Here is a 15728-nt window from a genome sequence, read left to right on the forward strand (position 1 = left end):
GAACCTCCTGCTGTTCAGGGCTGCATTCCTGTCCTGGCGGCCGCGCCTGAGCAGTAGCACGGTGCTGCTCCCAGGACCCTCCTGCTGTTCAGGGCTGCGCTCCTGTCCTGGCGGCCACGCCTGCACAGTAGCACGGAGCCGCTCCCAGGGCGCTCCTGCTGTTCAGGGCTGCGCTCCTGTCCTTGCGGCCACGCCTGCGCAGTAGCACGGAGCCGCTTCCAGGACCCTCCTGCTGTTCAGGGCTGCGCTCCTCTCCTGGTGGCCACGCCTGCGCAGTAGCACGGAGCCGCTCCCAGGGTGCTCCTGCTGTTCAGGGCTGCGCTCCTGTCCTTGCGGCCACACCTGCGCAGTAGCACGGAGCCGCTCCCAGGACCCTCCTGCTGTTCAGGGCTGCGCTCCTCTCCTGGCGGCCACGCCTGCGCAGTAGCACGGAGCCGCTCCCAGGACCCTCCTGCTGTTCAGGGCTGTGCTCCTGTCCTGGCGGCCACACCTGCGCAGTAGCAAGGAGCCGCTCCCAGGACCCTCCTGCTGTTCAGGGCTGCGCTCCTCTCCTGGCGGCCGCGCCTGCGCAGTAGCACGGAGCCGCTCCCAGGACCCTCCTGCTGTTCAGGGCTGTGCTCCTCTCCTGGCGGCCACGCCTGCGCAGTAGCACGGAGCCGCTCCCAGGACCCTCCTGCTGTTCAGGGCTGCGCTCCTCTCCTCGCGGCCGCGCCTGCGCAGTAGCACAGAGCCGCTCCCAGGACCCTCCTGCTGTTCAGGGCTGCGCTCCTCTCCTGGTGGCCATGCCTGCGCAGTAGCACGGAGCCGCTCCCAGGACCCTCCTGCTGTTCAGGGCTGTGCTCCTGTCCTGGCGGCCACGCCTGCGCAGTAGCACGGAGCCGCTCCCAGGACCCTCCTGCTGTTCAGGGCTGTGCTCCTCTCCTGGCGGCCACGCCTGCGCCGTAGCACGGAGCCGCTCCCAGGACCCTCCTGCTGTTCAGGGCTGTGCTCCTCTCCTGGCGGCCACGCATGCGCAGTAGCACAGAGCCGCTCCCAGGACCCTCCTGCTTTTCAGGGTTGCTCTCCTCTCCTGGGCCCGCGCCTGCGCAGTAGCACAGAGCCGCTCCCAGGACCCTCCTGCTGTTCAGGGCTGTGCTCCTCTCCTGTCGGCCACACCTGCGCAGTATGGCCGGCAGACTTGCCTGAATAGAAGCGTAGCTCAGATCAAATTTGAAGCGCACGTGAATTCAGATAAGTGTGACCGGCCCCTTATTATAGAAGGTGTAGAGAAAGTGGATTTATTATTATTGCCTCAAGAAAAACAAACCTGTACGTGATTTCATTAACTACTTCCGTACCAGCAGTCTCTGCCCCCTTATGGACCAGAGACTGCTGGCACGCAATCATCCGTTAGGCCGTTCTATCCCCGCCGCAGGTCGCTCTCTCTGCCGTCTCTATGACGGCAGAGCACTGTGCGCCGGTCAGGAGCTGCTTTGATTGGCTCCTGATGCTGTCAATCAATGCATGCCAATGGGATTGGCTTACAGAGATGACAGGGTGAGGAGCCAATGAAATCGGCACCTGACCGGCTCCCACAGCTCAGCCGTCTTATAGGCAGCAGGCCGAGTGATCTGCGGTGGAAAAGCCCAGTGGTGATGTGGAAATCTACGTCCTGTCAGATCCGCGCTGCCACATGCAGGACGTAGATTTCAACTGCATTTGTCCGGAAACGATTAATGAGTATAAATACAGAGACGGTGTGAAGTGCCCTTATGCAGAATGTAGGGGTGGATACCGGAGCTGAGATGTAGCAGTAAAGGCCCAGGCTGTATATTGTGTGTATGTTGATGGAGACATGACAGCGGGCAGCACTGAGCAGCAGTAGAAAGGAGGACCTGCTCCTGGAACTGGGATTATTCTAAGCTTAGGACACCACAGGCGTTGCATCACTCCCTTGTCTTCCATCTCTTGGTGACCTTCTCTGTTCTTCTCTCGTAGCGAGGCCGGGTTCTACTCAGTGAAGATCAGGCCTGGATTTCGTTTGGTGTCCCTAAACATGAATTATTGCGCTGCTGAGAACTTCTGGCTTCTCCTGAACTACACCGACCCTGCGGGGCAGCTGCAGTGGCTGATGGGAGTGCTGCAGGAGGCTGAGGACAACCATGAGAAGGTGAGGAGGACACACTGGATGGAAGGTGGACTTTATCTGTGTATCTGGGCAGCACTGAGGGGTTTGCTGATGGCAGGGGGCGGGGGTAGTGGAGGGCAGGGGAAGGTGTCAGGCTGTGTGTGTGTGTGTGGGGGTGGGGGTGGGGGGGGGGGGAATCGGTGCTGGGAATGAGGGAGGGAGGGGGAACTTGGTCTTATTGAAATGGACATGATAGTCCCTGGGGGAAGAAAGGGGGGGGGAATTTTCATCTTTATGGAGGCATGACTCTATCCTCTGGCCTCACTATGGAGGGGTGACTCTATCCTCTGGCCTCACCTCTATGGAAGCATGACTCTATCCTCTGGCCTCAGCTCTTTGGATGCTCTGGCCTCACCTGGAAGCATTAGCGCTCTATGGAGGAAAAGCAGGGAGTCATTAATCAGGATGATGCCATTTATTGACAAGCTTAAAAGAATAAGGCTAAGCTTTCGGCCAATAAGCCTTCTATAGAATAATTCTGGCTGGCTGAAAGCTTGCTTTTTTTTGTTTTAAGTTAGCCAATAAATGTTCTCATCCTGATGGAACACTTCTTGCTTCACCTGATGGTACAATACTCGGCCACTGCGGAGGACTGACTCTACTCTCTGCTCTACAGGTTCATATCATCGGTCACATCCCGCCGGGCCTCTGTCTGAAGAGCTGGAGCTGGAACTATTACCGCATCGTCAATCGGTAAGTAGCCGTTATTATCCACCATCTTCCCCGGGTTCCTCATCCGGCCGTCACCTCGCAGTGTCTCTGGGGTCTCATGTGGTCAGATCTGACCATCAATGGTGGTTGCTGCAAGCTGTGAGCGCTCATTATGGGGTTTCCAGAGCAGTATTATGGGGGATGGGGATACAAGAACTGTGGTGGACAGCCGGTGACTTCACCAACATCCAACCAGATTTCTGTAGCTCCAGAAGTTGCCCATTATTATTTGTATTTCTATAGAGGCAACAATTTCCGTAACACTGTTTATAGTAGTTTATAGTACAACACAAATATTGTTGAGCATAGATACATGAGAGGTTCAAAACTCTGTACAATCAGAACAACCAGCAATACAAATACAAACAGTGTTAAAGATGTATTGTCACCATAAAAATCACATTTCAACAGCAACTGGTCTGAGTGTATTAAGTGATAAAGATGCTAATCCTGCATTCAAAACTTGCAAAACTTTTTCTGCTGTTATGATTTGGAGTTATCACATACTTAAAGGGGAACTGAAGTAAGAGGTATACGGAGGCTGCCATATTTATTTCCTTTTAATCAATACCAGTTGCCTGGCAGCCCTGCTGGTCTATTTCTCTGCAGTAGTATCTGAATAACACCAGAAACAAGCATGCAGCTAGTCTTGTCAGATCTGACTTTAAAGTCTGAAACACCTGATCTGCTGCATGCTTGTTCAGGGGCTATGGCTAATAGTATTAGAGGCAGAGGATCAGCAGGGCTGCCAGGCAACTGGTATTGATTAAAAGGAAATAAATATGGCAGCCTCCGTATACCTGTTACTTCAGTTCCCCTTTAAGGAGCACTGGCCCTTTAGTAGTCAGTGCTAAACAGTTGAATGCTGAGGGTTCTTTATCTATAATCTATTCCTCCTCTTCCCTTTATTTCCCTGCCTAGCTGCTTATCTGAAACACCTCTGCTCACTTGTGTTTACAAGCAAGGCTGAGGTGACTCAGCGATGGGAGGAGAGAAAAAAAAAAAGACAGTGCAGCTCCTAGTATACACCTCAGTGGGAGGAGGGCAGCTAATTAATACACAATGAGCAAGAGAAGGAAGGAAGGGGGAAGGGGGAGAAACAATAGTCGGGGAGGATATGATGTCAGCATTAGCTTGGCAAAATGGCCACTGCCTGGAATAGGATTTTCTGCTTTTCCTTTATAAAATTCACAGGAATCATTACGTGGATAACACAATACGTCTGTTATGTAAGTAGAAGTAGTATTTATCTACTTATATATGTGTTTTGTATTTCTAGGTTAGCATGGGTGTCGCTTGTTCTTTAAAGGGATCCTTAAGTCATCTGATAAAAAGAGAGTTTCACTTACCTGGGGCTTCTACCAGCCCCCTGCAGCCATCTTGTGCCCACGCCGGTCCTCCACGATCCTCCATTCTCCCGCTGCAGCTTAGTTTGGTTTTTGCCCACTGCACTGCGCAGCCCTGGCCACGCGTATCCTTGTTTGCGTTGGCGTCTGCAATAGCATCCCGCGCAGACACAGTGGCCTGCTGACTCCGAGTCGGCAAAAACGAAACTAAGCTGTAGCGGGAGAATGGAGGATCATAACGGACCGGCGTGGGACAGGACAGCTGCAGGGGCTGGTAGAAGCCCCAGGTAGGTGAAACACTTTTTTTCAGATGGCTTAAAAATCCCTTTCATGGCCTCAATTCACTAAGCAGTTTAGACTAGTCTACTGATGGTATTTAGTCTACTGATGGTTTGGTGTAATGTTTTAGACCTGTTTTTAGACCTGGTCTAAAACATTCGGTAATTAGGTCGGTAAAGCAGGAGAAATGATCCAAAGATGCAATTCACAAAGGCAAACAAGGAGTAACCACGCCCACTTTTCTGACAGAGATTAGACCAGCTGATATCTGTCGGTAAAGTAATTCTGTGAGGTATTTTAGACGTGAGGATGGAACCTTTTGAATGAATTATGCAGGAGTTTAATTGTATGCAGAGAAGAGCTCATCAGAGGAGAAGGATGTCAGTCATAGCTACTCGTTTGTGAATTGCATGTTTTGATCATTTCCCCTGCTTTACCCACCTAATTACCAAATGGTTTACACCAGGTTTCTAACCAGGCCTAAAACATTCAGTAATTATTAGTGAATTCCCTTTTGATGCATCTGATTTACACCAAACCATCAGTAGACTAGTCTGAACTACTTAGTGAATTGAAAGCTGATGTGGTTTTAGACATTAGCAATACTGGTGCATGTTCATATGATAAATGACAGCAGAATAAGAAACTCTCTAGTGGGAGGTCCCTGCCCTTGTGAGCTTACAGTCTAGAGGGTAGTGGAGTGAAGACATTAGGAAAGGAGCCACAGGGGTTAGATGAGGCAATGAACCTCTCATGCTACCTATAGCAAATTATAGGCTTGTCTGAACAGGTGTGGTTTGAGAGAACGTTTGAAGGTTTCCAGACACTGAGCATGACGGGCAGGCTGTGGGAGAGAGTTCCAAAGGAGAGGTGATGCTCATGAGAAGTCCTGAATGCGGGAGTGAGAGGAGGGGACTAAGCTAGAGGGCGAGAGGGTTTCATGGGAGGAGTGAAGGTTCCGGGTGAGATGGTATCTGGAGATTATGGAGGAAATGTAAGGAGGTGACAGCTTATGTAGAGCTTTGTATGATAGGATGAGGAATTTAAACCGGATCCTTTGGGTAACAGGAAGCCGATGGAGAGAGTGGCAGAGAGGGGCTACATCAGAGGAGCGGGAGGAGAGGTGGATGAGGCAGGCAGCAGAGGTCAGTAGGGATTGGCGGAGAGGGGCAGCATCAGAGGAGCGGGAGGAGAGGTGGATGAGGCAGGCAGCAAAGGTCAGTAGGCATTGGCAGAGAGGAGCAGCATCAGAGGAGCGGGAGGAGAGGTGGATGAGATGGGCAGCAGAGGTCAGTAGGGATTGGTAGAGAGGAGCAGCATCAGAGGAGCAGGAGGAGAGGTGGGTGAGATGGGCAGCAAAGGTCAGTAGGGATTAGCAGAGAGGGGCTACATCAGAGGAGCGGGAGGAGAGGTGGATGAGGCAGGCAGCAGAGGTCAGTAGGGATTGGCGGAGAGGGGCAGCATCAGAGGAGCGGGAGGAGAGGTGGATAAAGCAGGCAGCAGAGGTCAGTAGGCATTGGCAGAGAGGAGCAGCATCAGAGGAGCGGGAGGAGAGGTGGATGAGATGGGCAGCAGAGGTCAGTAGGGATTGGTAGAGAGGAGCAGCATCAGAGGAGCAGGAGGAGAGGTGGGTGAGATGGGCAGCAGAGGTCAGTAGGGATTGGCAGAGAGGGGCAGCATCAGAGGAGTTGGAGGAGAGGTGGATGAGACAGGCAGCAGAGGTCAGTAGGGATTGGCAGAGAGGGGCAGCATCAGAGGAGCGGGAGAAGAGGTGGATGAGATGAGCATCAGAGGTCAGTAGGGACTGGCAGAGAGGAGCAGCATCAGAGGAGCTGTAGGAGAGGTGGATGAGATGGGCAGCAGATGTCAGTAGGGACTGGCAGAGAGGAGCAGCATCAGAGGAGCGGGAGGAGAGGTGGATGAGATGGGCAGCAGAGGTCAGTAGGGATTGGCAGAGAGGGGCAGCATCAGAGGAGCGGGAGGAGAAGTGAATGAGATGGTCAGTAGGGATTGGTAGAGAGGGGCAGCATCAGAGGAGCAGGAAGAGAGGTGGATGAGATGGGCAGCAGAGGTCAGTAGGGATTAGCTGAGAGGGGCAGCATTAGAGGAACAGGAGGAGAGGTGGATGAGATGGGCAGCAGAGGTCAGTAGGGATTGGCAGAGAGGAGCAGCATCAGAGGAGCGGGAGGAGAGGTGGATGAAATGGGCAGCAGAGGTCAGTAGGGATTGGCAGAGAGGGGCAGCATCAGAGGAGCGGGAGGAGAGGTGGATGAGATGGGCAGCAGAGGTCAGTAGGGATTGGCTGAGAGGTGCAGCATCAGAGGAGCGGGAGAAGAGGTGGATGAGACGGGCAGCAGAGGTCAGTAGGGATTGGCAGAGAGGGGCAGCATCAGAGGAGCAGGATGAGAGGTGGATGAGATGGGCAGCAGAGGTCAGTAGGGATTGGCAGAGAGAGGCAGCATCAGAGGAGCGGGAGGAGAGGTGGATGAGGCGGGCAGCAGAGGTCAGTAGGGATTGGCAGAGAGGGGCAGCATCAGAGGAGCGGGAGGAGAGGTGGATGAGACGGGCAGCAGAGGTCAGTAGGGATTAGCAGAGAAGGGCAGCATCAGAGGAGCGGGAGGAGAGGTGGATGAGGCGGGCAGCAGAGGTCAGTAGGGATTGGCAGAGAGGGGCAGCATCAGAGGAGCAGGAGGAGAGGTGGATGAGATGGGCAGCAGAGGTCATTAGGGATTGGCAGAGAGGGGCAGCATCAGAGGAGCAGGAGGAGAGGTGGATGAGACAGGCAGCAGAGGTCAGTAGGGATTGGCAGAGAGGGGCAGCATCAGAGGAGTTGGAGGAGAGGTGGATGAGACAGGCAGCAGAGGTCAGTAGGGATTGGCAGAGAGGGGCAGCATCAGAGGAGCGGGAGGAGAGGTGGATGAGATGAGCATCAGAGGTCAGTAGGGACTGGCAGAGAGGAGCAGCATCAGAGGAGCTGTAGGAGAGGTGGATGAGACAGGCAGCAGAGGTCAGTAGAAATTGGCAGAGAGGGGCAGCATCAGAGGAGCGGGAGGAAAGGTGGATGAGATGGGCAGCAGAGGTCAGTAGGGATTGGCAGAGAGGGCAGCATCAGAGGAGCGTCAGGAGAGGTGGATGAGACGGGCAGCAGAGGTCAGTAGGGGCTGGCAGAGAGGAGCAGCATCAGAGGAGCGGGAGGAGAGGTGGATGAGATGGGCAGCAGAGGTCAGTAGGGATTGGCAGAGAGGGCAGCATCAGAAGAGCGTCAGGAGAGGTGGATGAGACGGGCAGCAGAGGTCAGTAGGCATTGGCAGAGAGGAGCAGCATCATAAGAGCGGGAGGAGAGGTGGATGAGATGGGCAGCAGAGGTCAGTAGGGATTGGCAGAGAGGGGCAGCATCATAAGAGCGGGAGGAGAGGTGGAGGAAACGGGCTGCAGAGGTCAGTACGGATTGGCAGAGAGGGGCAGCATCAGAGGAGCGGGAGGAGAGGTGGATGAGGCAGGCAGCAGAGGTCAGTAGGGATTGGCAGAGAGAGGCAGCATCATAGGAGCGGGAGGAGAGGTGGATGAGATGGGCAGCAGAGGTCAGTAGGGATTGGCAGAGAGGGGCAGCATCAGAGGAGCGGGAGGAGAAGTGGAGGAGACGGGCAGCAGAGGTCAGTGGGGATTGGCAGAGAGGGGCAGCATCAGAAGAGCGGGAGGAGAGGTGGAGGAGACGGGCAGCAGAGGTCAGTAGGGATTGGCAGAGAGGGGCAGCATCAGAGGAGCGGGAGGAGAGGTGGAGGAGACAGGCAGCAGAGGTCAGTAGGGATTGGCAGAGAGGGGCAGCATCCTAGGAGCGGGAAGAGAGGTGGATGAGATGGGCAGCAGAGGTCAGTAGGGATTGGCAGAGAGAGGCAGCATCATAGGAGCGGAAAGAGAGGTGGATGAGATGGGCAGCAGAAGTCAGTAGGGATTGGCGGAGAGGGGCAGCATCAGAGGAGCGGGAGGAGAGGTGGAGGAGACAGGCAGCAGAGGTCAGTAGGGATTGGCAGAGAGGAGCAGCATCAGAGGATCGGGAGGAGAGGTGGATGAGACGGGCAGCAGAGGTCAGTAGGGATTGGCAGAGAGGGGCAGCATCAGAGGAGCGGGAGGAGAGGTGGATGAGATGGGCAGCAGAGGTCAGTAGGGATTGGCAGAGAGGGGCAGCATCAGAGGAGCGGGAGGAGAGGTGGATGAGATGGGCAGCAGAGGTCAGTAGGGCCTGGCAGAGAGGGGCAGCATCAGAGGAGCGGGAGGAGAGGTGGATGAGACGGGCAGCAGAGGTCAGTAGGGATTGGCAGAGAGGGGCAGCATCAGAGGAGCGGGAGGAGAGGTGGATGAGATGGGCAGCAGAGGTCAGTAGGGATTGGCAGAGAGGGGCAGCATCATAGGAGCGGGAGGAAAGGTGGATGAGATGGGCAGCAGAGGTCAGTAGGGATTGGCAGAGAGGGGCAGCATCATAGGAGCGGGAGGAGAGGTGGATGAGATGGGCAGCAGAGGTCAGTATGGATTGGCAGAGAGAGGCAGCATCAGAGGAGCAGGAGAAGAGGTGGAGGAGACGGGCAGCAGAGGTCAGTAGGGATTGGCAGAGAGGGGCAGCATCAGAGGAGCGGGGAGGGGAGGTGGATGAGGCGGGCAGCAGAGGTCAGTAGGGATTGGCAGAGAGAGGCAGCATCAGAGGAGCAGGAGAAGAGGTGGATGAGACGGGCAGCAGAGGTCAGTAGGGATTGGCAGAGAGGAGCAGCATCAGAGGAGCAGGAGAAGAGGTGGAGGAGACGGGCAGCAGAGGTCAGTAGGGATTGGCAGAGAGGGGCAGCATCAGAGGAGCGGGGAGGGGAGGTGGATGAGGCGGGCAGCAGAGGTCAGTAGGGATTGGCAGAGAGAGGCAGCATCAGAGGAGCAGGAGAAGAGGTGGATGAGATGGGCAGCAGAGATCAGTAGGGATTGGCAGAGAGGAGCAGCATCAGAGGAGCGGGAGGAGAGGTGGATGAGATGGGCAGCAGAGGTCAGTAGGGATTGGCAGAGAGGAGCAGCATCAGAGGAGCAGGAGAAGAGGTGGAGGAGACGGGCAGCAGAGGTCAGTAGGGATTGGCAGAGAGGGGCAGCATCAGAGGAGCGGGAGGGGAGGTGGATGAGGTGGGCAGCAGAGGTCAGTAGGGATTGGCAGAGAGGAGCAGCATCAGAGGAGCGGGAGGAGAGGTGGATGAGACGGGCAGCAGAGGTCAGTAGGGATTGGCAGAGAGGGGCAGCCTCAGAGGAGCGGGAGGGGAGGTGGATGAGGCGGGCAGCAGAGGTCAGTAGGGACTGGAGAGGTGCCAGTCTGGTTTTTGTTAGACCACAGAGTAGGGTGTTACAGTGGTCAAGGTGGGAGATGATTAGAGCACGTATAAGTATTTTAGTAGCCTGTAGGTAGCTAAGTAACTGGAGGTAGTTATTGTGTTAATATGTGGTGTAAATGAGAGTGAATAGTACAGACAGCGAGCTTTAGGAGCTGACAATATTGGGGTATTTTCTACATTGATGGTCACCATAGCTCCCAAGTGTCCCTCTTTTGGAGGGATAGTCCCTCTTTGGAAACCCCGCCCCTCTGTCCTCCTCATTTGTCCCTCTTTTAGGTTTTTGTCCCTCTTTCTATGTAAATATATATATATATATATATGGGTGCTAAGGTTTTAGAGCTGAGATTGGGGAGACTCAGTGACTCGCCACCTCTGTGCCTACCACCCACCTCCTTTCCACTGACCCACTACAGCATGGACACGTAAGAACTGCCACAATGGTCCGTCACTTAATATTTGACTATGCATGTTGATGCGATTTGTTGCATATTGGATTGCTACACTGTCACCTATGTGGAAATAAAGCCTTGGATGGAAGGTGCACGCTCCTGTGATCTTTATGAAAATTATATATATATATACTGTATTTCTACTAAAAACTGTTTTTGATTGACTCTAAACTTTATTCCCAACCTTTAAATTGATATATTACTAATTTTAAAATGTTAATATGAAGGAAAATGAACCAGGATAGAAAGGACCAGTGTGGTTTGAATTATAAAACAACATATGTTTCTTATGAAATCTTTGTTATGCGTGACTAGGGGTGTGACGGGGGCGTGATCAGGGGTGTGGCAGGGGTGTGGCTTAAGTGTCCCTCTTTCTCATCTCAAAAAGTTGGGAGGTATGGGTCACTATAGTTGGGGGAGCAGAGAGTGAAGGTGTAAATATCACAATTTCTGTTTTGTTCATGTTAAGTTTAAGGGAACGGGATGACATGAATGCAGATCCAGCAGACAGACAGTCAGGGACTCAAGGCACTAGTGTAGAGAGGTCAGGAGCTGAAAGATAGATTTGGGTGTCATCAGCATAGAGGTTATACTGGAAACCAAAAGAGTGTATTAATTGTCCCAGGCTAGCAGTGTCAAGGGCAGAGGAAAGGTCGAGGAGTATTAGTACAGAGAATTGGCCTTTGGGTTTTGCAACGAGGAGGTCCTTCACAACGTTGGTGGGGACTGTTTCAGTGGAATGATGAGGTTGGAAGCCAGACTGACGGGGGTCCAACAAAGAGTTAGCAGAGAGAAAGTCAGATGAATCTGATTCATCTGAATAGATGTGGCGTTCCAGCAGTTTAGAAGCAAAGGGGAGAAGTGAGACTGGACGATGGTTAGAGAGGGCTGTAGGGTCCAAACAGGGCTCACACACGAGCAGATTCCAAACGATGAAAATACAAAACACAGCTGGGAAATCTCATAAGTGAGATCTCTGAGAGATGAGGACACCTCCAGACCTCAGCATTGGAATGTTAGATCTATTGTCACTCAGACTTCTACCCTCCTCTCAGGATTCTGTGTGTGGATTACCTCTGTTCTCTGATTACTCTCCCTGCAGGTACGAGGGCACCATTGCTGCACAGTTCTTTGGACACACTCACCTGGATGAGTTTGAGATATTTTATGATGAGGAGACCCTCAGCCGACCCCTGTCTGTTGCTTACATTGCACCCAGCGTAACCACATTCATCGACCTCAACCCAGGTAACTGCTGCATACAGTCACGATATTCTGGACTTTGTAATCACACACTGAATATAATGACCATTTACTGGCTGCAGACCGGACACATTGATCATAGAGGAGGCAGGGTGATCACAGAGAGGACAGAGTGACTGCAGAGGAGGCAGGGTGATCACAGAGAGGACAGGGTGGCTGCAGAGGAGGCAGGGTGATCACAGAGAGGACAGGGTGACTGCAGAGGAGGCAGGGTGATCACAGAGAGGACAGGGTGGCTGCAGAGGAGGCAGGGTGATCACAGAGAGGACAGAGTGGCTGCAGAGGAGGCAGGGTGATCACAGAGAGGACAGGGTGGCTGCAGAGGAGGCAGGGTGATCACAGAGAGGACAGGGTGGCTGCAGAGGAGGCAAGGTGATCACAGAGAGGACAGGGTGACTGAAGAGGAGGCAGGGTGATCACAGAGAGGACAGAGTGACTGCAGAGGAGGCAGGGTGATCACAGAGAGGACAGGGTGGCTGCAGAGGAGGCAGGGTGATCACAGAGAGGACAGAGTGGATGCAGAGGAAGCAGGGTGATCACAGAGAGGACAGGGTGGCTGCAGAGGAGGCAGGGTGATCACAGAGAGGACAGGGTGGCTGCAGAGGAGGCAGGGTGATCACAGAGAGGACAGGGTGGCTGCAGAGGAGGCAGGGTGATCACAGAGAGGACAGGGTGGCTGCAGAGGAGGCAGGGTGATCACAGAGAGGACAGGGTGGCTGCAGAGGAGGCAGGGTGATCACAGAGAGGACAGAGTGGCTGCAGAGGAGGCAGGGTGATCACAGAGAGGACAGGGTGGCTGCAGAGGAGGCAGGGTGATCACAGAGAGGACAGGGTGACTGCAGAGTCCATTCTGGTCCATTCTGGCAGTACCTTATATCTGAACACCGTTCCTAGTCTACTACTTCCTAGTCTGATATATGAATAATCATGTATCAGGCATAGCGCCCATAGATCACGTGTAATGACAATAGATCAGATATAATTATCAAAGACCAGGCCCAGCAACCAGAGACGAAGCCCAGCAACCAGAGACCAGGCCCAGCAACCAGAGACCAGGCCCAGCAACCAGAGACAGGGCGCAGCAACCAGAGACAGGGCGCAGCAACCAGAGACAGGGCGCAGCAACCAGAGACCAGGCCCAGCAACCAGAGACGAAGCCCAGCAACCAGAGACAGGGCGCAGCAACCAGTGACCAGGCCCAGCAACCAGTGACCAGGCCCAGCAACTAGAGACCAGGCCCAGGAACTAGAGACCAGGAACTAGAGACCAGGCCCAGGAACTAGAGACCAGGCCCAGGAATTAGAGACCAAGCCCAGGAATTAGAGACCAAGCCCAGGAATTAGAGACCAGGCCCATGAACTTGAGACCTGGCCCAGGAACTTGAGACCTGGCCCAGGAACTTGAGACCTGGCCCAGGAACTCGAGGCCAGGCCCAGGAACTAGAGACCAGGCTCAGGAACTAGAGACCTGGCCCAGGAACTAGAGACCAGGCTCAGGAATTAGAGACCAGGCCCAGGAATTAGTGACCAGGCCCAGGAATTAGTGACCAGGCACAGGAACTAGAGACCAAGCCCAGGAACTAGAGACCAAGCCTAGGAACTAGAGACCAGGCCCAGGAACTAGAGACCAGGCCCAAGAACTAGAGACCAAGCCTAGGAACTAGAGACCCAAAAATTAGCTCTGCATTGTGTTCGATAGAAATGAATTCTGTACTATAAGAAAACACTGGAACCATTCATTGTCACTTCAGAAATTTGGGGTATCAGGCATGGAAAGAAGGGTACCAGGTTTATACAATCAGGAAATATTTTAGATTGTTACATGACATACATGAATCTAGCTGTCAGAATGTGTGGTAGATCTCACGTCTGTTCTTCTTACAGGTTACCGTGTGTACCATATCGATGGTGACTATACAAATAGCTCCTATGTGGTGTTGGACCATGAGACCTACATTCTCAACCTGACTGAAGCCAACAAGAGGGAGAAGGAGGAGCCACGCTGGACCTTTTTGTACAGTGCCCTCAAGACTTATGGCATGAAGTCTGCCTATCCGTCAGACTGGGATGATCTGCTACAGAGATTCCTCAAGGATGAAACGCTCTTCCAGACTTTCTGGTTTCTCTACCACAAAGGTCATGTGGAAGAAGTTTGTGAGCAAACCTGTAAGAGCACTCTCATATGCATGCTACGCACTGCACGATCTAGCGATCTCCAACTTTGCAAAGATCTGGGGCTCAACGGGGAACCTACCTGGAAACGCAAATCTCTTTGCTGAAATCTGGATTTGTTATGTGTACACTGTGACCGTTCTCAGTTCACAGAGGAGAGAAGACAATGAGGACCTGTGTTCTGCTTACAACAGGTCTGAGTGGACATTTATCTGCTGTAGAAGAACATTTTGAAATAAGCTAAGTCATGGTGGATAATGATTGTGCTAGTATTTCAAGGACTCATTTGAGAATTTAAGTACAAAATGACATTTTTCAGGAATGTGGACAATCAGATAAACCTGGATGCCTGCAATATGCACTAGATCCTTGAAGAATAACCTCGACTATGAATGATGCCAGTTTTTGTGTTGAACATGATGGCTGCTCGATGTTTTCAGCTGTCTGATTATTTATGTTCAGAATACCAGATGAAACCTGAACACATATGGCTGAAACTGTAAGTTACATATGTGTGGATTTGAGAAACTGCCCTTCGTGAAGGGATCAGAGACACCAAAGACCGATCTCTCCACAGCTCTGAGCAGAAGTTTAGTTCAACAGAAGAAGAGATAAAATGACAAAGGAGGAATGGATCATTGTGCTGAAATTCCAGCAATTATTTGACCATTGATTAAAAAAGACAGACCTTCTGCAGGAGTTTAAGATGGGCCTGGAAGCCGACATCAGGCCTGGCATCATCTCAGAATAGTTTGTGGTTCTATAAACTAGACATGAAATCCACCAGACATGGTTATATGCTTTGTGCACTTTTCTTACAGTCATGGGAGTAACGTTCACAAACTTAACTGAAGATTGGGCAACGTTGTCCGAAACGGTCACGTTTACAAGCAGAGTTTTATGAAACTTCATAGAGAGAATGCTCTACTCGCACGTATGACGTTAATATTCTCACTTGGGTGCCAGGTCTCTGTATCCCTGGCAGAGCAGGGACAAGGTCCTCCAGCACCCAAGGCTGAGACACCAAAGTGCGCCCCTCCATCCCTCCCACCCCAGCTGTCACTCACTGATTGCTATTAGACTAAGAGGGCCACAGGGCCCACAACCTCCCCAACACCTTAATATCTAGTTATCTGGCCTGCAGTCACTGCTATGTATGCCCTTTTCTTATTTCTTTCTGCTTAAAACACAATTAGGAATGACTGCAGAATGAATTGTGCGCCCGCTCCTACACTGCGCCCTGAGGCTGGAGCCTCTCCAGCCTATGCCTCGGCCCGGCCCTGATCCCTGGTGACTTGCCACCTTGGTTTACCGAGAGGAGTCATTTTTTGGGGGGGGTTAAACCTCACATTGTTCCTTTTGAAGCTTGCATGCCACGTATACTGCACTTGACAAATCAATTTACTCCTTAATCGATATCTCCTATCTTAATCTCTTCACCTGAATCTAACTCTGAAACCTCAGCTCTAGGGCCGGTTCACACGGGCGTTAAACGTGGTTCCGGTATTTGACGGTCAAAAGATGTCCATTTAAATGGTACCTAAGATGAGTTGAAAGAAGAAATGTATACACACCTGGGGCCTCCTCCAGCCCCCTCCATCGCCGTCTTCCACCGCCGCCTGGTTCCTCTGCTATGGGTCCCGGTAATTCAGGCAGTCAGGATGTAGTGCGCTGGATTACGAGGACCCATAGTGGAGGATCCACGCAGCTGGGGAGGACGGCGATGGAGGGGGCCGGAGGAGGCCCCAGGTGTGTATACATTTCTTCTTTTAACTCATCTCAGGTTTATTTTAAATGAATTTAAGTGCTTTTTAAATAATGGTACCGGCTTTTGTTTCATTCGTCTAAATGCCCCACTAGATCCCGTTTTCTTGTCTCATCATAGTGCTTCCATCAAGGTAAGGAGGGCAATTGCCCCAGGGCCTCCGAGCATTGCCAGGCCTTCAGATCTCCATCTTAGCTCTCATGTGTTTCCCCAGGTGTTT

The 15728-nt window shown here is 52.6% G+C and overlaps 1 protein-coding gene across 1 annotated transcript in view; it reads left to right on the top strand.

The window, feature by feature from the left end:
* SMPD1 (sphingomyelin phosphodiesterase 1) overlaps positions 1-15295 on the top strand; it is a 34096-nt gene extending 18801 nt beyond the window's left edge. Inside the window, exons 3-6 of the mRNA XM_068266479.1 lie at positions 1978-2149; positions 2784-2860; positions 11412-11557; positions 13456-15295. Coding sequence (XP_068122580.1) covers positions 1978-2149; positions 2784-2860; positions 11412-11557; positions 13456-13850 — 790 coding nt within the window. The 3' untranslated portion in view covers positions 13851-15295. The remainder of the gene's footprint in view (positions 1-1977; positions 2150-2783; positions 2861-11411; positions 11558-13455) is intronic.
* Positions 15296-15728: the final 433 nt, after the last annotated feature.

Source organism: Hyperolius riggenbachi, chromosome 2 (genome assembly GCF_040937935.1).
Source record: "Hyperolius riggenbachi isolate aHypRig1 chromosome 2, aHypRig1.pri, whole genome shotgun sequence".
Lineage (NCBI taxonomy): Eukaryota > Metazoa > Chordata > Amphibia > Anura > Hyperoliidae > Hyperolius > Hyperolius riggenbachi.